This window comes from Magnolia sinica, chromosome 3 (assembly GCF_029962835.1).
Source record: "Magnolia sinica isolate HGM2019 chromosome 3, MsV1, whole genome shotgun sequence".
Lineage (NCBI taxonomy): Eukaryota > Viridiplantae > Streptophyta > Magnoliopsida > Magnoliales > Magnoliaceae > Magnolia > Magnolia sinica.
Genome location: NC_080575.1, coordinates 92,874,286 through 92,896,334, shown reverse-complemented (window position 1 = coordinate 92,896,334; position 22,049 = coordinate 92,874,286). Strand labels below are relative to the sequence as shown.

At 40.0% G+C, this 22,049-nt stretch overlaps 2 protein-coding genes across 2 annotated transcripts; both read left to right on the top strand.

Moving 5' to 3' along the window:
• Window positions 1-2,619: 2,619 nt before the first annotated feature.
• On the top strand, window positions 2,620-3,549 carry LOC131240247 (2-alkenal reductase (NADP(+)-dependent)-like). Its single transcript, XM_058238373.1, has one exon. It carries the CDS (start codon window positions 3,117-3,119, stop codon window positions 3,444-3,446), a length of 330 nt encoding a protein of 109 aa, XP_058094356.1. The 5' UTR covers window positions 2,620-3,116; the 3' UTR covers window positions 3,447-3,549.
• Window positions 3,550-9,598: 6,049 nt separating this feature from the next.
• LOC131240246 (probably inactive leucine-rich repeat receptor-like protein kinase At5g48380) lies at window positions 9,599-12,299 on the top strand. The gene is made up of 2 exons (XM_058238372.1): window positions 9,599-10,509; window positions 11,072-12,299. Exons 1-2 carry the CDS (start codon window positions 9,661-9,663, stop codon window positions 12,104-12,106), a joined length of 1,884 nt encoding a protein of 627 aa, XP_058094355.1. The 5' UTR covers window positions 9,599-9,660; the 3' UTR covers window positions 12,107-12,299.
• The last annotated feature ends 9,750 nt before the right edge of the window (window positions 12,300-22,049 follow it).

Below are 22,049 nucleotides of genomic sequence, written 5' to 3'. Positions count from 1 at the left end.
ATGGTCCAGTGCTATGCTCGTATAATTTTGAACGGTTCCTTGAGGGTACCGCTCTGGCCTGATGCGGACCAACACAGTCCCTTACATTGAATTTATAAAAACTTTTATGTTGGTCTGCAAAAAGTGAATAATGTTCATTACTAGTCATGATCTTCTGCCTGATTTCTTAATGCCATGAATGAATGGGGTTCGCAAAAGACTCTGCAGACTCTGATGGCTTATGGGGCAATGACATGAAGACAAGATCAATAAGTTTCCTAAGTTTATAACCAGTAAGGACCTCATAAGGATTGAGACCTATGGACTTATCGACAGAACTATTAAACGTAAACTTGACTGTAGGTATTATAGTGTCCCATGTTCTGGTGTGCTCTATATCCCTCCTAGGGGGAGACTCATCCGGTAGATCATTAGGAAAGATATCACGAAACTTATCCATTACCAGAATGGCTTCAGTAGGTAATTCTACACTATCCTCTGGTGTACTCTCTCCAGCCACAAGGCCACACATGTTGTACCTCTCAAAATAGTGGTCTTGATGTCCCTCATAGGGTGGGTGCACGCTCATAACTGATTACTTGGCCAACTCCATTCATTGGTCTATCCTCCTGGCCACCTGCCTGAGATTGGACATCCACCCCAATAGTGGAGTTTGTCCTGGCGGAGGTCCCAAGTTAGGTAATGCGCACATCAAGTTGTTCAAAGCATTGGTCCATATTCAAGCGCTTACCCAAAGACTCAATCTATTGGGACAGTTTGTTTAATGACTCTAGCAGTTGCTTCATGTTTAGTGTAGGATGTAAGCCAAAACCATGACCTGTACGTGTGGACATACATTTGCTAACTCCACCTAAGGACTTTCTAGGACGACTATATGTAATTAAATGGACTAAATGATCCTATGAGACTCTATATGAGGGAACCATGCAGTGTTACTAAAATTCAACAATATAGTTGACAAAATAAGGGATTATGGACTCCTAAAAGTCACATGTGATGGACTGGATGCATGAAGGACTCAAACAACCTAACCCTAAACAAGTAATGTATTCCCCTATAAGAACCCTAAGCTCTGATACCAAATTTGATGCAGGACATGAAATTCAAATATGATGTGCAAGATTTCAGGCTTAAGATCACGTTAGTTCAGAAACAATTATACAAATTCCATATCCCACATAGAAGTCCAAACATTCAATTTGAAGGAGAATCTGGATGGGTCCAGGCTTACACGGGCTAGGACTGGATCAATAAAATTATGGACCAAATGATGCTTAACGGGAAATAGAAATAAACCACACATGCATAAGAAACAGTCCCTAATCCAAGGGATTCTCCAATTTCAATTCAAGGAATCCTAGGTGAGAAAATGGACAAATCAATTAAGGATAATGTAATCTAGGGTTAGGGTTTATGAAATTAGGTATAAAAAGAGAAAAATAGGAAGAAACCTGAACCTGAGACAATCCTCTCGTGTGGACAGTGGGCCAGGTGCAGACACACGTGCGCTCGAGGCTGACCGCAACTTCTAACCCTCCTAATATTGTAGCGATCTGACGTGCGGTCAGGGCATGGTACTCCGTCGAAGTTTCAGCTCTCTTGCAGTCTAGATTCTGGAAATTAGATGTAGGGGGGATGAACAGCTATAAAACTGATGGATTCAAAGCAAGGATGATAGTAGAAGGTGAGATATATTAATGAGAGAGGGTAGAGGCAGATGGAGATAGATGTGTCTTCACACCACGGTAGTTAGCCCTTCGAAAAGGGAGGGCTTTGCAACCACTTGAATTTTTCCTCAACTCAAAAACTCAGAGAGTAGAAAAATGCAGGAATTTTTATTAAACTTGAATGAATCAAAAGAACTACAAGGGGTGTTATTTATAGGGAAAACCCTACACCCCAAAACTTGCACAATGTGCGCAATTTATTACTTGGTGATGAAGTAAACCAAAACAAAAACTAATCAAAAAAATCTAAAGTGTTCATAATGTTTTAAATAATATAAATAAGTAAAACCTAAAGTATGAACTTAATCCGACTAGTGGGCTACGATCATGAGATCCCATGATGGGCTTTCCGTGACTATCGGGACCACTCTTTGAATCAAACGTCTTCTAACTAGGAGGCCCTTCCTAGACATCGTCATTGAGCCAGATCGACGGTGGGGCCCTCTTTCTTCGTGCGTACGTGCGTAGAGGGTGGCGTGCATGCGCATGATGTCCCAATCAAAATACTAGCTTATTGATGAAATTTCAACTGTCTAATATTGGCTGGCCGTTTGTAAAATTGGAATTTAAACATGGTACCTAGAGCTCAGCCAACCTGAATCGATTCGTGATCTTTTGAAAATAACAGAATATTATGAATTGATGTCTCTTGCACATGCTATTATCCATTCTAAAAACTGTCTTTCCATCTTTTGTCTAGTGGTTCTAGATCTATGTATTTGCAGTTTTGCACACGTGAGAAATGAGTAATGCTTTTATGACATGCACTTCATATAAGCTCTACTAAGTGCTTACATTTTTTAATTGCTAAGAAGTGTTTGTAAAATTAAGTGTATTGTACATGTGGCACACATGTATATTTTTCAGGACAGTTGGTAGTCACCTTATTGATGGCAATGGGCTAAGAGTTGCAGTTGATTGGATTGCACTGACCATCTCATTGTTGCGAGTATTGTCCACTCAGTGTGGACCATTCTTCATCTTTTGAGCTAACCGTCCCTTTTCTCTTGCCACTGGTTGGATGGGTACCAGTCTGATTGCCTTTCCTTTTGGTGTATGGCCCTTCCACAGTGGCTCACCAAATCAACAGTTGTGATCACCATGCACAAGTGCCACATGTTCAATAGAGATGTTTTTGGTGCATACTTCATCGAACTCCATGAAGCACGCATACATCCAGCAGCATTTCTCACAGGAAAGATGTCATTTTTAACTGTCTAGTGTTTCTAGTTGCAAGAATTTTCTACTCAAGCTGCCAAACCTGCTCCAAAATCTCACAATTCTATATCGATTTGGACTAAAACAACATTTTTTTTTCAACTACATGTTTTCTCTAATAGGTGTCTTCCTCAAGGCATCGACATCTATTTTGATAATGTGGGTGGAGCCATGCTTGATGCCGTGCTTCTAAACATGAGATTGCATGGCCGGATCGCCGTATGTGGGATGGTATCACAGCAGAGCATCTCTGGTGCTGAAGGAATCCATAACTTGTTCATGCTTATCGCGAAACGAGTAAGGATGCGAGGGTTTCTGCAGAGCGATTATCTGAATCTGTTTCCACAGTTTGTGGATCAGATTATCAATTACTACAAGCAAGGGAAAATTGTATACATAGAAGACATGAATGAAGGCCTTGAAAGTGCTGCAGCAGCCCTTGTCGGGCTATTCTCTGGTAAAAATGTTGGTAAGCAGGTCATATGTGTCTCTGCTGATTGAGTTGCGTATTTTTCTCTTATCTGTAATTGTATCTTTATTCATGTCCTCCTTAATTATGGAGGCATGATTTTCCCTAAAATTAGAAAGAATCCTTTGGCTCTGATGGGCCATTGCATACAAGTGGGGCTCACGTGATCCAGAGTGTTGATCTGATGGGCGGGGTGTCAATGTGTATGGTGTTTGCCCCTAAATTCTTCTATATATACTAGAAGATCCTTAAGCCTTTCTAATCAGTGGCCTGAAATAGATGGTTAAGAAAAAATAATCAATGGCATGGAGAAGGCCAAAGATTGAGAGGGGAGAAAAAAAGGAGAGGCAGAGAGAGAGAGAGAGAGAGAGAGAGAGAGAGAGAGAGAGAGAGAGAGAGAGGATCTTCACTGTTTCTCTTGTTGTTGTGACATGCCGGCTTTCCCATTATACATCATGTATTGGATTTTTGAGTTAATATCTTAAAATAAGCCAATGCAACGGATGCATGAAAGAGTGATTTCATAGAGTTACCAAGGTGGAATGCATACTAATTGGAACTTTGGTAATGGGGCTACACGTATTAAAAGAAGTGAAAGAAAACAGGTTCAATGTTATTCTTGTGCAATAAAATCTTTGCCAACTGGCTATATTTTTATGATGAATTTACCCTCTCTTAACCAATGCTTTAAAGACTAATTGCAAGGGCAAAAGTGTTCAAAGATATTGCATTATATAGTAGATATGTAGAAGCTATTATCTTACAATCATGATTCATTAGTGTCCTCGACTCGTGAATCTTGGATTTGAATATGAGCCATTATATATTCATGTGCTCGCTCAACAAATGTTTTTCACTATGGCCTTGGTAGCATAAAACTCAGATCATGAAAGATGTAGATCATCATTTAAGATGCACTTCAGGGGTGGAAGTGAGCCACCTACTCTACTGTGGTAGGCGGTGTCCTATCTAAATCCTGAACTTTGTTGGAAGGGATTCTTAGGTCCTGTTTAATAGATGCTACAATTGAGTTTATCTCATTTTAGTTAACAGTAATCATGTAATAGAGATCTTGAGATCCACAGGAGTGGCACTTGCAACACGTGAAATAAGAAAAGGAGAGAAATCAATGGAGATTTCTGGACGGCTAGAAACTGATGGAAAGGATGCTGCTGCGTTCACACTTAAAGAAAGAAAGTAGCCAACTCAAGGTGATGGAAAGCATGCTACATTCACACGTAAAGAGAGAAGACATTGGCATTTACATATAAAGAGAGTGCTACATTCACACGTAAAGAGAGAAGACAACATTTGCATTCACATACAAAGAGAGTAGCCAACAGTAGTCGACTGCCAATGCCTTGCTGAGTCACTACTTGTTGGTGCTCTACGAGCCCCACCGTGATTTAGGGCATGAGCCTAAAAATGAAAGAGATCCACATCTCATGTGGGTTCATCATGTGAAACAGTGGTGGTTGAATGCCCACCATTAAAAACTTATTGGGGGTCACGAGTTTTCGATCAAGCTGATAATTGTATTATCCCTTCATTCAGGTTTGTCTAATCTACCTGCAAATGCAATATAAGCATTGGGTTTAGCAATAATGATATCTCCCAGCATATCAAAATTGACTATTACTCTACCTGTTGTAGAAGATATAAGGATTGATACATAGAATAACTTATTATAAAACGGAAGATATTACATTTTGAAAATGTTGGTGACTCACTCTCCTCGTATGTGGTGCTGATGCACCTATTTCCATTCCTCTCAAAAATGTGAAGCACAAATATATCTTTAAATTGACCGTGGATGATTCTAACCATTCAATTAATACCAATTAAATAGATGATTAAAAGTAAGATAACCTGTTATCGAAATTAGATGGTCAAAAGGAAACCTTTACTCTCATTTTCTCATTTTAAACTCTGTTTTGCTCAGTTAAAATTGGGACAATGATTCCGTATTTACATTGACCAATTATGGCCAAATCAAATGGTCTAAAAGATGCCACCTTAACAAGCACGTCAAATGTAATGTAGGTAAACTTCAAAGGTATATATATACACACGCACACCATTTCATGGTGGGCCACGTGCTTAAAAATCAAGCCAATCCATGACTTATGTGCGCCACACCACATACAACAGTTAAGAGGGGCTACCCTCCCATTAATACATTCATAATCATTTATTGGGCCCACTGAGATGTGGTTCACAAATCCAGCCCATCCATTGTGTATGTCCCACTTGCATGAGGGGTTAGAACAAGTTTCAGCTGCATCCAAAACTCAGGTGGGCCCCACCAAGTGATTTTATATGTTTTAGGCATGTCTTCACATAGTTTTAGATGGAATGGCCCAACTAAGTTATGTGCACAGCTAATTTTTAGAATATCCCATAACCCGAAAGGGGACCTTCAAATGGACAGTGTTGATGTTCGACACACATCACAGTGGGGCCCACACAACTTGATCTCATGGGAAGTTCCTAAGAGCTCAACCACATATGCTACCATTTCCATATATATATATATATATATATATATATATATATATATATATATATATATATATGGAAATGGTACCGTGAGGTCGACCTCATGGGAACTTCCCATGAAGGTTGAGCAATGTGGGCCCCATGTGAACATCAACACCATCAGTCGGATGCACCATTCCATGGTGGGACACGGGCTTAAAAATCAATTTATGACTTGGGTGGGCCACACCACATACCACAGTTGAGATGGGTTACCTCCCATTGAAACATTCATAATCATTTATTGGGCCTACTAAGATGTGTTTCACAAATCCAGCCCATCCATTGTGTGTGTCACACTTGGATGAGGGGTCAGACCAAGTTTCGGCTGCATCCAAGACTCAAGTGGGCCCTACCAATTCTTTTATATGTTTAAGGCATGTCTGGCCCACCTAAGTGCCGTATACGGTTGATTTTTGGATATCCCATAACCTAAAGGGGACCCATTTGGCTGATGGTGTTGATGTTTGACACACATCATGGTGGGGCCCACATTGCTCGACCTCGGCCTCATAGTACCATTTCCCATATATATATATATATATATATATATATATATATATATATATATATATATATATATATATATATATATATATATATATATATATATATATTATTGTATATATATTTGAGGCATGCTAAAGATCCGTGAAAAGTAACTATTTGCAAAGTAAATTCCATAAAAGCAAATTTCTAACTAGCATTAAATGTTAGAGTTTCACAAAAAATAACTCTCTACAAATACTGAAGTCTATTGGCATAAATGTAAGTCCCAAGTTTCCTATGAAAGAGTCTAGCGATGTGGAGACTCATGTAAACTTTACTATGCATGATGGAATAGCAAGAGGTATAGGTAATCTCTTGTACACAGCCTAATACAATGGACTACACTTACGAGGAGAATTAATGAGATTTGCAAACCAACTATCCAAATCTCTCACGTTGTTTAATCTTATGCAAAGCCATCACTTCTCCAAACCCATAAAAGCAATATTCAAAGGAGAGTTCCACGCCCTCACCAACACAAATCAATCAATTTCTAAGCCCTTACCAACACATATTAATTAATTTCTTTTCAGCTTTGCATTACCAATCATTTTTATCCTCCATGTACACTTATTAATTTAAATTCTTAGCTTAGTTCACTCCACTTCTATCTATCCGTGATGCAATAAGTTTGGAGCCATTAGTTTTGCTACTGTCTAGCGTATTACTGCAGTACGTGCGTAAAAGTATTCTAAACATCCATGACCCCACTGGTAGATCCCTGGAAGTTATATCATGTGAATTTCATGCTACGATCGTCTCATGACTATCTAGTATTTTTCATGACCAATTTGCTAGCATAGACCATCATAAGTATTTTTTCTTCTACTTATTTTATTTCTCTTTGTTGATTGTACTGTTTTGATATGCAAATTGATAAAATCAGTAATCCAACCTTATTTTTAAATTGTCTTCATTGCTTTATTGAGAAACATGGTTCAATGTATCACTTATAAAAAAAGTCATTGTCTTCAAGGCAAAAATATTTAATTCAAAAAAGCTAACCCACTCATTCTAAAATTGACTAATTGCTATAACAATTGGTGACTCAACAGTTAGGCCAATCTTTATAAACCAACCTTATCTAACTGGTTCGATGCCCAGGGTCACAACTGTTCGGCTCGATTTGAGTCAAACATGACTTTAGCATGCTCAACACCTGATGTAGGACGTGTCACAGATACATTCCTAGCATGGTTGGGCCAAAAGAAGGTGAACTGTAAATTAATCATAACTTTTGATCCGGGTACCGTTACAGGACGCGCAACCTATCAATCTTTACTGAAACGGGCCATCTAAGATGAACCGACCCACAAAGTGAGTCGCATTTGTCCGTTTCGTCAGAAAACGCGCACTTTCAGCTTAAAAACGAATTTTAAAGGAAAATTACTATTTTTAGTAATTTCAAATTTTAATATATTTTATTTTTTATTTTTAAAGTTTTAGATTTTCTTATTTTTTTTTTAGAAATAATTTTTAATCACAATAGGACTCTTCTTTCAAAAGTTTATTTTGAATTTTTATTAAGCTTTAGAAGAGTTTTAATAGAATTAGGATTTTGCTATTTTTGGTAATTACTAATTTTTTTCTATATTAATGGTGTGAAATGGACATATACACATTGGACAATTATCAATAAAATTATTTCAAATATTTTTAGAATCATTTTTATTTTCTTTTCTTCGTGAATTCAAGGTTTCTCTATAAGGAGTACGGAGAAGTTCCATGGATTCAGAATAGTTATCCCTTTTAGGAAGAGGATGCTCAACCTTACATTCTTCCCCACGTCAACACCTAATTTAACTACACACGTTTAACCGAAATCGGACTGTTTGTTACATGTGGCCACGTTTCCGGATTGAACAATAACACTATTTTTTTTATCATATCCAATGAGACTCATGCAAGCTATACTGCCACAAGCATTTATTTTTCACCAGCCGGCCATCCACACTATTTTCCAATCATCTCCTCATGTTGATTTTAGGTTATGCTCACATCCGTGATTGGGTTAGTGATTCGAATGGTTTAGATTGCTGTACAGCTAAGCCATGCTCATCAACGAGAAGTCACTGCCATTTAAAATGGTGGGGAACTATCATTCTTAGCACCAACGCTTGACTCTTGACTACGGTAGTTTATCACCATTTAAAAAATGGGAATCATTGATCTCTTACGTGACGCTGATGCACCGCCGTCCATACTTTTAAATTTACACTACACAATCTGACCCATCCAATTAAATAGATGGCTAAATGTAAGATATTAAGTGATCTAATCTAGATGATTAAAAGTAAATGCTTACTCTCATTTTCCCAATTTAAATTTTCTGTAATGTTCAATCCAAATTTGTGAAATTTTCAGTTATTAACAAAATCACGATGGCCCCACGTAGGTCCCCAGAGCAGGAACTTCCTGCGAAAGCCTCTAGCAGGAAATCCGCGTCCATGTTGACTCTTGACTCGAGTGTTAGTCGTGAGTCTTTTGGTCTTTTTGGGGATGGACGGCATCGGCATGTAAAAGACTGGCTCAGTAGTTCGCTGAACCTCCTGAAACCGTATTCCTCAAGCCCCACTACAATAGATATAACCCATCATGGTTGATCCAAACCATCCATTCAGTGAGAATAAATTGTCTTTGGCAGATGAACAAATGAGCGATCCTTGTAACAAGTTTTCCATGAAGAGAATGAACCGTTAAACTTTTGGTATTTTGGACAGTGTCAGTAGGCAACCCAAGCCCTCAAGGGCCAAGGACGCGGTTTGGCCGTGACGGATCACCAGCCAGCAGCTGGGGTCAAAGCTCTGTATGCCCATCAAAATTTATGTTGTTTTACCTATGCCAGTCTGTCCATTTTGCCGGCTAATTTTAGGGCGTGAGCCCAAAAGTAAGATGGATTCAAAGCGCAAGTAGGTGAGACCATAAGAAATAATGTGAAACCCAGATCCATAGCTCAATTGGCAGCCTGAGTGGAGATACCTCGTTTCAACACTTGAGGTCTTTGTATCGATCCCTAGCGGGGGTGGCTAACACGGAGTGTGTGTACTGACATGGGTGTGTACTAACAAGCTAACCCCCGGATCCATAGCTCAATTTTTTGTTTTGAGGGTAAGAGACTTACTTGGCATTTCAGCTTTTGAGTAGCGAAAGAGAAGTAAAATGGTAAATTTCATGTCTATGGCGATGGGAAGCAGAGCTACTGTCTTTCTTCTTCCTACCCTTTTCTACTTGTGGCTGAGTAGTGACACTTGCAACGGTGTTGCAAGTGATATTCAATGCTTGAAAGACCTAAAACGTTCGCTGAACGACACAAATGGTTACCTAGCTTCATGGGTTTTCGATAACATGACAGAAGGGTTCATCTGCAACTTCAATGGCGTCGAATGCTGGCATTTTCATGAAGACAAGGTCCTAAACTTACGGATCTCGAACATGGGCCTCAAAGGTCGGTTCCCGGTGGCTCTGAAGAACTGCACGAGCATGACAGGATTGGATCTATCGACAAACGACCTCTTCGGACCCCTTCCTGATAACATCGCTTCAATAATACCATACGTGACAACCCTTGACCTCTCCTATAACAATTTCACCGGTGTTATTCCGGATAGCCTTGGGAATTGTAGCTACCTGAATACACTTAGTCTCCAAAACAATCGGTTTACAGGTCAGATCCCCTGGCAACTCGGCCGGCTTGATCGGTTGTCTCAGTTCAGTGTCGCCAACAATTCTTTGTCGGGACCAATTCCTCCCTTTTATAAGCAGCAATCAATACTGGCCATGAGCTTTGCTAATAATACGGGACTTTGTGGGAAGCCTTTGGATGTTGTTTGCACAGGACCTCCGAAAAAGTCACATACCAGTTTCATCATTGGTGCGGCCATTGGCGGGATAGTGCTCGGTGTTATTCTGTTATTCAGTTTCCATAAAGTATCTAAGAAGAAGAAGAAGGAAGAAGAGGTTAAAGGAAACAATTGGGCAAAGAGTATTAAACGAACAAAAGGAATCAAGGTAAGCTGATTTCGTTTCCCTCCACCATAGTAAGATATAGATTTCCTTTTCAGTAGCTTTCCAAAAATAAAAAAAAAATTCCTTTTCTGCAAACATTATCTGAGCACAGAGCATCAAATCCAATGATGTCCAATTCAAATTCAAATTTATGATTCAAATTGTACTTGTTAGATTTGTTTTAATCCTTATTTAGCTTTCATTTTATATTTTTAAATTAGTAGAGCTTTAAGAATTATTTAATAAAAGTTAATTATTTTATTTTATTCTTTATAAGATATTTACATAATGGATATTCTCTTCAATGTTAAGTTGTTTTGTATTTTCTTATGATTTCTACTTCTTAATTAAAAAAGACCACATTGATATATGACTTATTTGAAATGTTTTTATAGATGCATGTCATCATTTTGACACACATACCTATATATATAATGGTGATAAAAAAAATTAAAATATCTTTTCTTGTTGAATGCCACTTTTTAAATGTGATTCTCTGCTCAAGAATCACACTGTTTTCCTTTTGTTTTACAACACATGCTAATGAAGGCACTGCCACGTTCAGATCTCTACGTTTGAGGAATCAGTTCCAAAAATGAGATTGTTCAATCTCATGAAAGCCACTGATAATTTCAGCAAAGACAACATCATGGGCTCAGGGAGAACAGGCACCATGTACAAAGCGAAGCTTCCAGATGGTACTCTTCTTACAGTTAGAAGACTTGAAGATTCTCATCATTCCGATAAGCATTTCATATCGGAGATGAATACGCTGGGAAGCATAAAACACCCTAATTTGGTGTCGCTTATGGGATTTTGCATTGCAAGAAAGGAGAGGCTTTTGATATATAAATACATGCCCAAAGGATCTTTATATGATAATCTTCATCACCCAAAATACAAATCCAAATTCATAGAATGGCCTATGAGGCTGAGAATCGCGATTGGAGTAGCAAGAGGTCTGGCGTGGCTTCACCATTGTTGTAGTCCTTGTATAATCCATCGCAACATAAGCTCCAAACGCATCCTATTGGAGGAAGACTATGAGCCTAAAATATCTGATTTTGGATATGCAAGGTTCATGAATCCATTCCAAACTCATGTTAGTACTTCCGTTGTTGGAAATTTTTTTAATTCAGTCTTCATCGCACCTGAGTACATGCCCACATTGGTCCCCACTACAAAGGGTGATGTTTACAGCTTTGGAATGGTGATGCTTGAGCTGATTACTGGCAAAGAACCGACTCAAGTGGTGAATGCTCTTGAAAACTTCAAAGGAAATTTAATGGAATGGATTGCTTATCTTTCAAATTACTATGCCATGGATGAGTCTTCGACTGGAAAAGGTTGTGATGGTGAGATCCTTGAGTTCCTTGGAATTGCATTTGCATGTGTTGCATTAGATCCAGAGGAGAGGCTGACGATGTTCCAAGTATACCGTCTTCTAAGAGCTATCAGTGAGAGGTATGATTTTACAGATGGAGATGAGAAGCTGATGCCCCTTGATTGTATCAATATTGATTGTCCAAGTGAATTTAGTTTTTGTCCACAAATTCAGGAAATTGAACATGAGGGTGCAAATGAGAACACATTACAGTAGACATTGAACTTGGAGAAGCAGCATCATTTTAGTCAGTGTATAAGATCAATTGCATTTCATATCAGCTATGTTTTTCTATTTGAGAATGTCAGTCTGTTGGTGTATTGTATTGCATTTAAGATTTTCTATATTGAGAATGTCTGTCTGTTGGTTCATTATATTGTATATAAAAGTCATAAATAAGCTTTTTTAAGGTCTGTTTTATCGAACATCTTGATTGCTATAAAAAGGGTTCAGTGGAAAAACAATGAAATTAGAGAGAAGAAATCTAAGTTCTAGAAAGGCTAATTCAAGGTTTGATTAGCCTGTTGCAACCAACACTCTCATGATCCTCATTCTATTCCGAATCAGTGAGTATTGAATTTTGAAAGGTAAAAAAAAGTCCCATATTATGCATTGATAAGAATCAAATTTATATACAATATATAGTATGCATGTACAATTAGTACTTTTCATCGTGATAACTATATGCGTGTACATAAGTATGTTATCTTAATTTCTACTTATTAAATTGAAGTGATTAAGTAACTTTAAATAAATTTAAAAAGGCTACTTATAATTGATCATAAACCAAACTTACAAATGAGTTACTTAACTACTGCTATAAGTAGAAAAGTTAACTTATTTCATGGTATCCAAACAGGCCTTTAATGTCCCATAAAATCTTGAAGGTCAAGATGCCCCTAAAATTACCTAGATGGCAAAAATGTTGGCTTAATTGCATTATTATAGTAGAGATTATATATCAGAGATCTTTGATACACAATCATTATTAATTAAAATCAGATTATCTCAATTTTGGGTGTCCACTAATCTAGAGAAATGACCACTATCTTCCAAGGCCCAAGGGCTAAAAAGCAGGTGACCTGGTCATGATGCTTACAATCTTAAATCTGAAAAATTGGTTTTTAACCTTTTAGAATCTAAACGGGTGTAAACCCGTACGTAAGTCTAATGAGCTAAAAAAAAAAAAAAAAGGATGAACAGCGGGGATAAAACACATACATCATGGTGGGGTGTACATAGCACCTTTTTGTAAATGGTGGTGACTCATTCTACTCATATGTGACACTGATGCACCGCTATCCATACCTTTCAGAAGGGTGGAACACAAGTATATCTTTAAATTAACACTAGACAATCCTAATCATGCAATCAGTGCCGAATAAGTAGATGCTTAAAGGTAAGAAAGTGCATAATCTAATGTAAACGCTTACTCTTAAGCTGTCATTGTCAAGGTAGAAGAGTGGCCATTATTATTAAATGGTGGTTAACAATCAAACAAGTATAAGCCAATAATTTCCTTGGAATCTTAGGAAACGGATTGGCTACTCCCCATGCCACCAGCCCGGTGGCTGATGGTCGGTGCTCTGTGGGCCCCACCATGATGTATGTCTTTCATCCATTCCGTACATCCATTTTTACAGATCATTTTAGGGCTTTATCCCAAAAATGAGAGGGATATAAATTTCAGGTGGACCACACCATAGGAAAACAATAGTGATTTGATATCCACCATTAAAATGCTCCTAAGGCCCGCTGTACTGTTTATTTGACATCCCATCTGTTGATTAGGTCATACAGGCCCAGATGAAGGAGAAAAAACAAAGATTGTCTTGATCCAAAACTTTTATGGCCCCCAACAGTTTTTAATGGTCCACGCTCATTCAACACTGTTTCCTGTAATGTGATCCACTTGAGATTGGTATATACCTAATTTTTGGTCTCCTACACCAAAATGACTTGGAAAAATAGATGGACGGAATGGATGAAATACATACATCATGGTGGAGCATACAGAGCACCGACCACCAGCCATTGGCTGGTGGCAGGGGGAGTAGCCAATCCGTTTCCGGAATCTTAACTAATGACTCTTGACTCAAAAGTCTTCTCCTGGATGGACGGTACTTAATTCAGTAGATTAATGAAACTCCTGAAACTGTATTCCTTAAGCCCTACTACAGTAGATAGAACCCAACATGGTTGATCCAAACCATCCATTTGGAATGCCAACTAAAAATTTAACCAAATGGATAATCCTCTTCGTAGGTTTTGCATGAAAATAATGAACCGTTGGTTTTGAACATTTGTTTTGCACTGGACAAACTACATTACTGGAGATATCCACAGGAGCAGCCGTTGATTATGGACTTGGTCCCATGCATGGTTCTAAGACATGCCCACGTGAATTTAGAGGTTGTTGGGTATAATATCATGGATAGCCTACCCGAGTGTTGAATCATCCTGATTTTTGGGATGAATGCTAAACAAGGGGTTATGCACCAATGGTTGGGTTGATTTTTAAAATTTCACAAATATCCTTTATTTATATTAAAAATATTATTTAATAATATTATTTAATGTATCATGAATGTCAAATGCCATGTGATGTAGGGAAGGATCATGAGGTCGAGCCCTGTCTTCCTCATGGGGATAATTGTTCCAAATTCACGGAACTTCTCTAGACTCCTCACTCAGAAACCTCGAATCCACGAGTAAAAGAAAATAGAAATAATTCTAAGAAATTCGAAATAATTTGATTGATGATGAAAAATGAGATTACACCCCTTTCGATATGGATACTAAGCTATGGAAGAAGTTTCGGAATTAAACTACAACTAAAACTCCTAGAATTCATGACTTAGTATAAATAAGAAACTTACTATTTATAGACCATCGTGATTCCTACTAGTGTGCATGGGTTTCGGCCAAAAATAGTAAGTGTCCTATTTGACCAAATCATGACTTTTCCTAACTATTCTAAGCATTTTTCATGTTGGGTGCAACTTCTAAAGCCTAACAGATGAAGAGTTATACTCAAGCTAAAACTTACTATAAATAGTAAAAATGAAATTGAAACATGAATTCGACTATTGATCTGATGGTATTTCGCAAATTCGGCATGGGCATGTTGGGGATTGGGCTGCAGAATCACACAGATATGGATCTATGATAGCAATCCAATAGCGCCAAGCAAACATAAGAGAATACAAAGATTTAACGTGGAAAACCCCTGTAAGAAAAAACCACAGCACAAAATGATAAATCTTCACTATGAAAATAAAATTTACAAAGTGAGAGGACTTATCCATTTCAAACAACCTCGAATCTCACCCTAGCTACAGCCTTTAGAAAATCCTAGAACCCTCTTAGGAATCCTTGGAATACCTTTAGAAAGACTTAACATACCTTAGAATGGGCTTAGGGACTCCTATTTATAGATGGGAAATATCCACTTACGCACCTCCTTAGAAACCACCTCAAATTGACGCAGTTCACGCAGAATCCACATACAATAGGCATTGTTGAGGGTTGAATATTTCATATTAGACCCCAGTTATTACTTGCTTTTACGAACATGATACTGTTTAATGCCTTATTTTAATTATGTTTGTGTTGCAAGGTGAATTTACAAGCTTGACTGAAAAAGGGTGCTAAAGGTAAGGATTTAACACTCAGAAATCACCATGGCAAGGGACGGACCCCAGGGGGCCAAGATTAAAGGATTTACACGCCAGAGATCTGAAAAAATCAAGCCACTCACGTTAAACGGGCCTAAAAATCGTCCAGAATGTAAGATCACAGGGTTCTCACCATCCGTTCGGCTCAAAACTTTATATCTGGCCCTAGGACCATAAATTAACCATACATGTCAAATTTCATACATTGAATCTTGGTGGAAGTGGTCCAAAGGTTAGATCAGCCCATGAATTATCGATCTGGCCCCCCCTGATATCTGGATATGCTTCAAATATGGTCTCAACCCCTTAAACTGGGTGTCAAAACGGATGGACGGAGATGATTTCTCATATACATCACGAGGGGACCCAACGTGCAGTGCACACACACCAACAGCCAAGCACCAGCTGTGCACTGGGCTCCTATTCAAATTAGGAGAGATCCCTCCTGTATTCACAGCCGCGCACAGCAGCCTTGTTTCGCAACCGCGTATAGCAGACACACAACGTCCGTTTGATGGACGTTATGGGCCGTTACTGTCATCCGTTCGGATGATCCAGATCGTCCAACGTGATCAGGGGCCACGTTTGACTGGACCCTAGGTGAGCGTTCGTGGACATCTACACGTGGATGTACGTCTTTCTCAATAGAAAACCCCGGCGTTGATGGACAGGGTCTGTTTGCAAGATGGTGGGACCTCATGGATGATTCATATCGTCCATTAGGTTAGAGGATATGCAGGGAATGGGCCACTCATGGAGAAGGTTTGAAAGAAAAAGAAAATGGAAAGTAATTTCGCAAGAAATCCCGGAATCAATGGGATTTCCCATTGTGCACGCGAACAGGCAGCCTCGCCATTGTGACTTGACGTGGCCCACCCCTGTGATCGAACTGGGTAATCCAATCCGTCTATCACATTCAGAGGATAGGTTCGGCCCCAATCTAACTGGTTTCGCATCCAGAAGATACCTCACGCGCATGCAAATCGGATCCACGGCACTGTTGCTGCGAAAATTCTCCACCGCCTCTGGCTCTGGCCATCGACTCGTCTCCACCGCCTTCCCTGCATTGCTTATAAGAAAGAAAGAGAGAAAACGTGAGAAGGAATCGAAGCTTAGATGTCTGCCCAAGAAAGAGAGATAGTTAGAGTTTTTTTCTTTTTGTTTTTTATTTTTTATGTTTTTGTTTAAGAGAATTAGCCGAATCATGTCGAGCTAAACCTCTTAGCCAGGGTTAAGAGGTGAAGCTTGTAGCGTGATGGGTGATTTCTATGGCCTGAATTTATGATTGAACTGATGTTAATTCTAGTTTGATTAATAGGAATGCTTTCGGTTTTTAATGGTTTGTTGTGATTAAAATTACAATAGATCTGCGATGGCTTTGAGTATTTCCTTCCCCTTATTATGATTATGCAGTTAGGAAGCCCTGTTGTTCACCATCGCCCCCTTGGACATGGTTGGATGATGGAACCCTTCTTAACATTCATGCATCTCTCATATTGGCTTTGGATTGGTTTAATTCTGTTGTTTACTTTGTCTCATGGGCATGGTTTTGTGATGGAATCTATTCTAATTTACATCATTCTTATCTCTTGAAAACTAGATCAAAAGAAGTTCAGATTTGATGTTTACTGTTATATCTTTCAACTGAATGAAGATGAGACTTGAAGTCTAGTTGAGTTCATGAATCAAGCGTAGATCTCTCTAATCTTTACAAGTGGATCCTTGGCACCCTAGTTTCCTACCTTTGATTTTCACAAATTTTAGATTAATATTTTCACCATTATTCTCTCATATTCACTCAAATTAGATTTCATCTTATTCTAGTTCTAGTTCTAGTTATTTTCAGATTATGTATAGGTTTCAGTCCCTGTGGATTCGACCTCGGTCTTACCGAGTTTATTACTACATCATAACCCTATACTTGGGGTGTGAACAAGTTTTTGACGCCATTGCCGGGGACTGACGGTTACATTTTTCTAAGATTAACTAATTTTAGAATTAGGTTGAGATTAGGTTTTTTGTTTGATTTTTAGAAACTAACCTAACTTTCCTGTTTCGTAGGATTCAAAGATAGACCTTCTAAAATTGGTAATCCTTTTCTAATTTTTTAGTTTTTCCATCTTCTATTTTTAGATTAAGTTCTCTTTTCTAATTTTTAGAAATTTTTTATTCTAGAATTTCTTTTGTTTCTAGAAACTAACTGTAAACACCCCACCCAGGCTAACATCTTGAGAAGGTTAGGATAATATAGAAACTATGATCATATCCCAAACTTAATCCCAGACCAAACCTGAAAACCTAACCCAAAAATCCCAAACTCCCAAACTATAACTAGAAACCATAATCCAAACCACTTAAATCCACATGCAACCCCGTCCTTACCCTATACCCTGATTAGAATCCCTTTACCCAAACTAAAACTCACCTATCTAAGCCATACAACCCCAAAAGGAGATCATCGATCGAACCAACAGGTCAAGCAAAACCCACACGCGTGAGCTCGGCCTGAACGAGGCCCAGGCGGTAGTCTGACTACCACCGGCGGTAGTCAGACTACCGTCGGCAGTACTCGGAGTGCCGCCACTTGCAGCCCGCGTGTGGACAGCTGTCCCAGTGGCCAAAAGTCAACTTTCTCAAGAAATTACCCCTCCAACCTTCACTATTTACCATTTTACCTACCCTAAGATCCAATGAAAGAGTGGCACGTGGCATTTCTCACTCCTCAACCAACCATAACTTGCCACCTCATCTTTTACCCCTCCTAAACCCAAAAATTACCAAAAGACCATTGGAGAAGGCTATAAATAGCCCTCTCCTCTTCATATTTCAATCACCCACTTATCATTTCCAAGCTTAAGTGAGAAAGAGAGGGAGAGAAAGGGGAAGAGAGTGAGGGTGAGGAGGAGCTCCCAAGCCTCCAAGTCCAGATTTTTTAGCTATCCCCTTAGCCCATTCACTACTTTCCCAACCATCCTGATCCCCAAATCAAGCCCAGGTTGATCATGGCCCAATCCATGTCTTAGCTTACTCGAGAATCAAGCCAAAAGATCTATTTATTTTACATACAAGCATTTATCATGACATTTATTCCCTTCTCAACCCCCTTGCTTCTCTAAATCTCTAGTGAACGTATGCTTTGTGACTTGCCATACACCAGATCCTGTCACATCAGAAATTCCTAGTGATCTAGTTCATTTCTCATCTTTTTGCATAAGCATCATCACAACCGCCCTCTAAACACACTGTTGGATGTATGCTCTGTGGCTTGTCGAAATCTCGGATCTTGTCTCATAAGAAATCCATGTGTACCTGGTCCTATCTCAACCATAGCATCCATCCCTTGAGATTTTCTTACCACACCAAGTAGAGACCGTACATTCGTACGGGCAGAGAGGGTGCCTAACACCTTCCCTCTTTGTAACCGAAGTCCCTTACTCGGAATCTTGGATCGCAAATCAGGAGTCAATCTAAGGAAGGAGAGTCGTCAGATTTCTCCTACCTTGATTATTCCGCGGTTCTAGCCGACTATGGGATTTTGAGATTATTCGGCTAGTGGCAACTCCAACATTCACAAATCAGTTTATTCACTCCCATCACCAAATTCAACAACACTTAAATCAACGTGGGCGCCAATTTCTAGTGTCTACAGAATGACGACTCTACTGGGGATTGTTAGCTCGCACTAGCTGAGACCTGACTTGAAAGTGTGTGGTACTTTAATCTCAAGGGACATTATTACTGCATTCATACAAAAAAAAAAAAAAAAGCATCTTTGGCTTGCATTCTCTTGGGCATAGATTCGAACCATGACCACCCGATCCTGCGCGGCCATGACTTCTCAAGCTACCCATGAAGAAGGGCCAGTAGCTCAACCAGCTCCCAAAACACTAGGATCTGCACCCGCACCTACACCCGCACCACTACCAGTAACCCCAGTAGACCCACAAGTCAACACCACCATGCAAGAGATGGCTCAGAGTCTCCGAGCAATGCAAGAATTGGTGCTTCGCTTAGTGCCAAATGCCACAACGACCTAGCCTAGTGTACAAAATAGTTCATTCCCTCAAACCCCTTTTGCCTTTTCCCTCATTCCTCCAGCAAATCCCATACTCTCTTCTCCAGAAGAGTCAGCACAAGATCAACAGCAACCAGTAATCGGGAACAACCCTCCCACACATCTTTACTCAGCACATCACAACAATCAGGTTACAACACAAGTTCCCCTTCATGGGAACCACAGACAAGAATTGGTAGATACCCATGAATGGGGCCAGTTTTGAGTCTAACTCACTCCCCCTAACGGGAGTAACATTTCGGAATTGGCAGATACCCAAGGCGGGAGCCACTTTCGAACAATATACCCTCTCCCAAAAGGGAACGGTGTTCAATTCCAGCTACCTCCTACCACTGGGAGTCCACCATCCTTCCAACAATCCCCCATTCTCGATCCATACGAAGAGGAAGCAGCATAAGCCCTACATCAAGGAGCAAGGTATCCGCAGCAAGGTAAGTTGAAAATCGAGGAATTACGAGAGCAGTTGCAAATGGTGCAAAATCAGCTCCAAAGGCAGCAAGGAGTGGATCACCCATCCACCAAGTTCAGGGATCTCTATCCCTTTCCAGACGCCCGAGTACCTCCAAACTTTAAGGTACCGAAATTTAAAAGGTACGACGGTAGTGGGTGCCCCACAGCACACCTGAAAGCATTTTGTAGGGAACTCAATGCGATAGTAGGGAATGATGAAGCCTTGATATGGCTCTTTTAGAAATCCCTCAAAGGTGATGCCTTGGATTGGTACACTTCACTGGACAGCCACCAAATCAGAACCTGGGAAAGACTCTCTCAGGCATTCATTTACAGATTTTCGTATAATCTAAACATGGCTCCAAGACGGGCAAATCTGGCTGCCTTGAGACAAAAAAGCGACGAATCACTGTCAGCATATGTAGGACGATGGCGGGCTATGACAGCTTGAATGAGAAACCCCATCGATGACAAAGAACAGATATTCATGATTGTACATTCTGCAAATCCCAGCATTTCAGGATACTTGATCTCATACCCCTACGTAAACTTCTCTCAGCTCATCCGAGCTGGAGAACAAGTAGAGGCTGGGATCAGAGCCGGAACCATTTCCCCATGGCCATATCAGACCACCACAATCAGAAGAAATAAAGTCGAGGGGAAGCCCGTTGGATATAGGAATGGAAACGACACCGCTCCCATGCAGCGCACTATAGAAGTCAATAACATCGTCAATACTCAAGGCAATCAGTATGCTCCACAAACAGAGCCACGACAAGACAGGAAATATCAGCCACACTCAAATAGATAGTACCAACCACAGCAAGCCTAACAGGGATATCAGACACAACAATCTCAACAACAAGCGCAACAGCCTAGGGGAAATGCGCAAGGTCTGTACAAGCAAGCAATGTTAGGAAGGAAGTTCACCCCTTTATCACAAACATATAGTCAGGTTCTGACAATGCTAACGCAGAAGCAACTTTTGACACCACTTCAGCCTCGACTTCCACTTAACCCCTTTCCACCTGGTTATAATGAAAATCAATATTGCACATATCACCAGGCTCCTGGCCACCTAACGAACCACTGCTTCGCTTTGAAACATGCGGTCCAAGATTTAATCAAAAGTCAAAAGATTGCGATCACCCCACAGGCCAACAATACAGCTCAGGCCAACATTCTCCAAAATTCCCTGTCATCGCATCAAGCAGGACCCAGCACACCTAGCACCTCTACCGTCAATCATATTGAAGGAGGACAATCCACACACTCGTCTCTACATCATTCCATATAAGCAATCATGCCCGATACTGCAAATCGGACATGGGGACTCCAACAGGCACTATCGCCTGGGCCACAGGTATTCCTCGAGGCAGCACCAACAACACAGCCGCTTGTACTCCTCGAAGCAACACCAACAACTCAGCCTCTTGTACTCCTCGAAGCAGCACCAACAATTCAACCTCTCATCTTTCAAGAGACACCCCCAGCACCCACCGGGTCATACTTCAACACCACGCTCCCCAAGGGGCACATCCAGCCCCAAACCTGGCAAATCCAAAAAGGTCAAATTCTAAACCTATCATTTTTCCAATAGACCTCCCCGATCTAGCCCCGCTAACTTTGCAAGGGGCACCCCCGTCCAAATGTCAAGCTTCCTAATGCCTTACCAACTGGCACATGCCCAGAGGATCTCTCTCACGCATCAAGTGGAGGAAGAAAATTCCATTGTCAAATCTCACCAAGAATCGGTCACATTTTAAGAGAAATCATCAAGTCCTTTGCAAACAGTTCCAGCCACAATCTCTCAACATCAAGAACCAATGATATACCTAGAAGGAAGAACGGTTCCCTCCTACAACTCAAAGGCAGTCCCATGACATTATCCAGAATGCGCCGAAGTGGGCAACAACGAGAGATATTTCAGGAGAGATAACCAGAATCCAAAAGAAAC

Excerpts from the sequence above, each read along its gene's own strand:
- LOC131240247 (XM_058238373.1), top strand. The coding sequence starts at position 3,117 with ATGCTTGATGCCGTGCTTCTAAACATGAGATTGCATGGCCGGATCGCC.
- LOC131240246 (XM_058238372.1), top strand. The coding sequence starts at position 9,661 with ATGGTAAATTTCATGTCTATGGCGATGGGAAGCAGAGCTACTGTCTTT. Across the intron at positions 10,510-11,071 it reads AACGAACAAAAGGAATCAAG|ATCTCTACGTTTGAGGAATC; the intron begins GTAAGCTGATTT and ends TGCCACGTTCAG.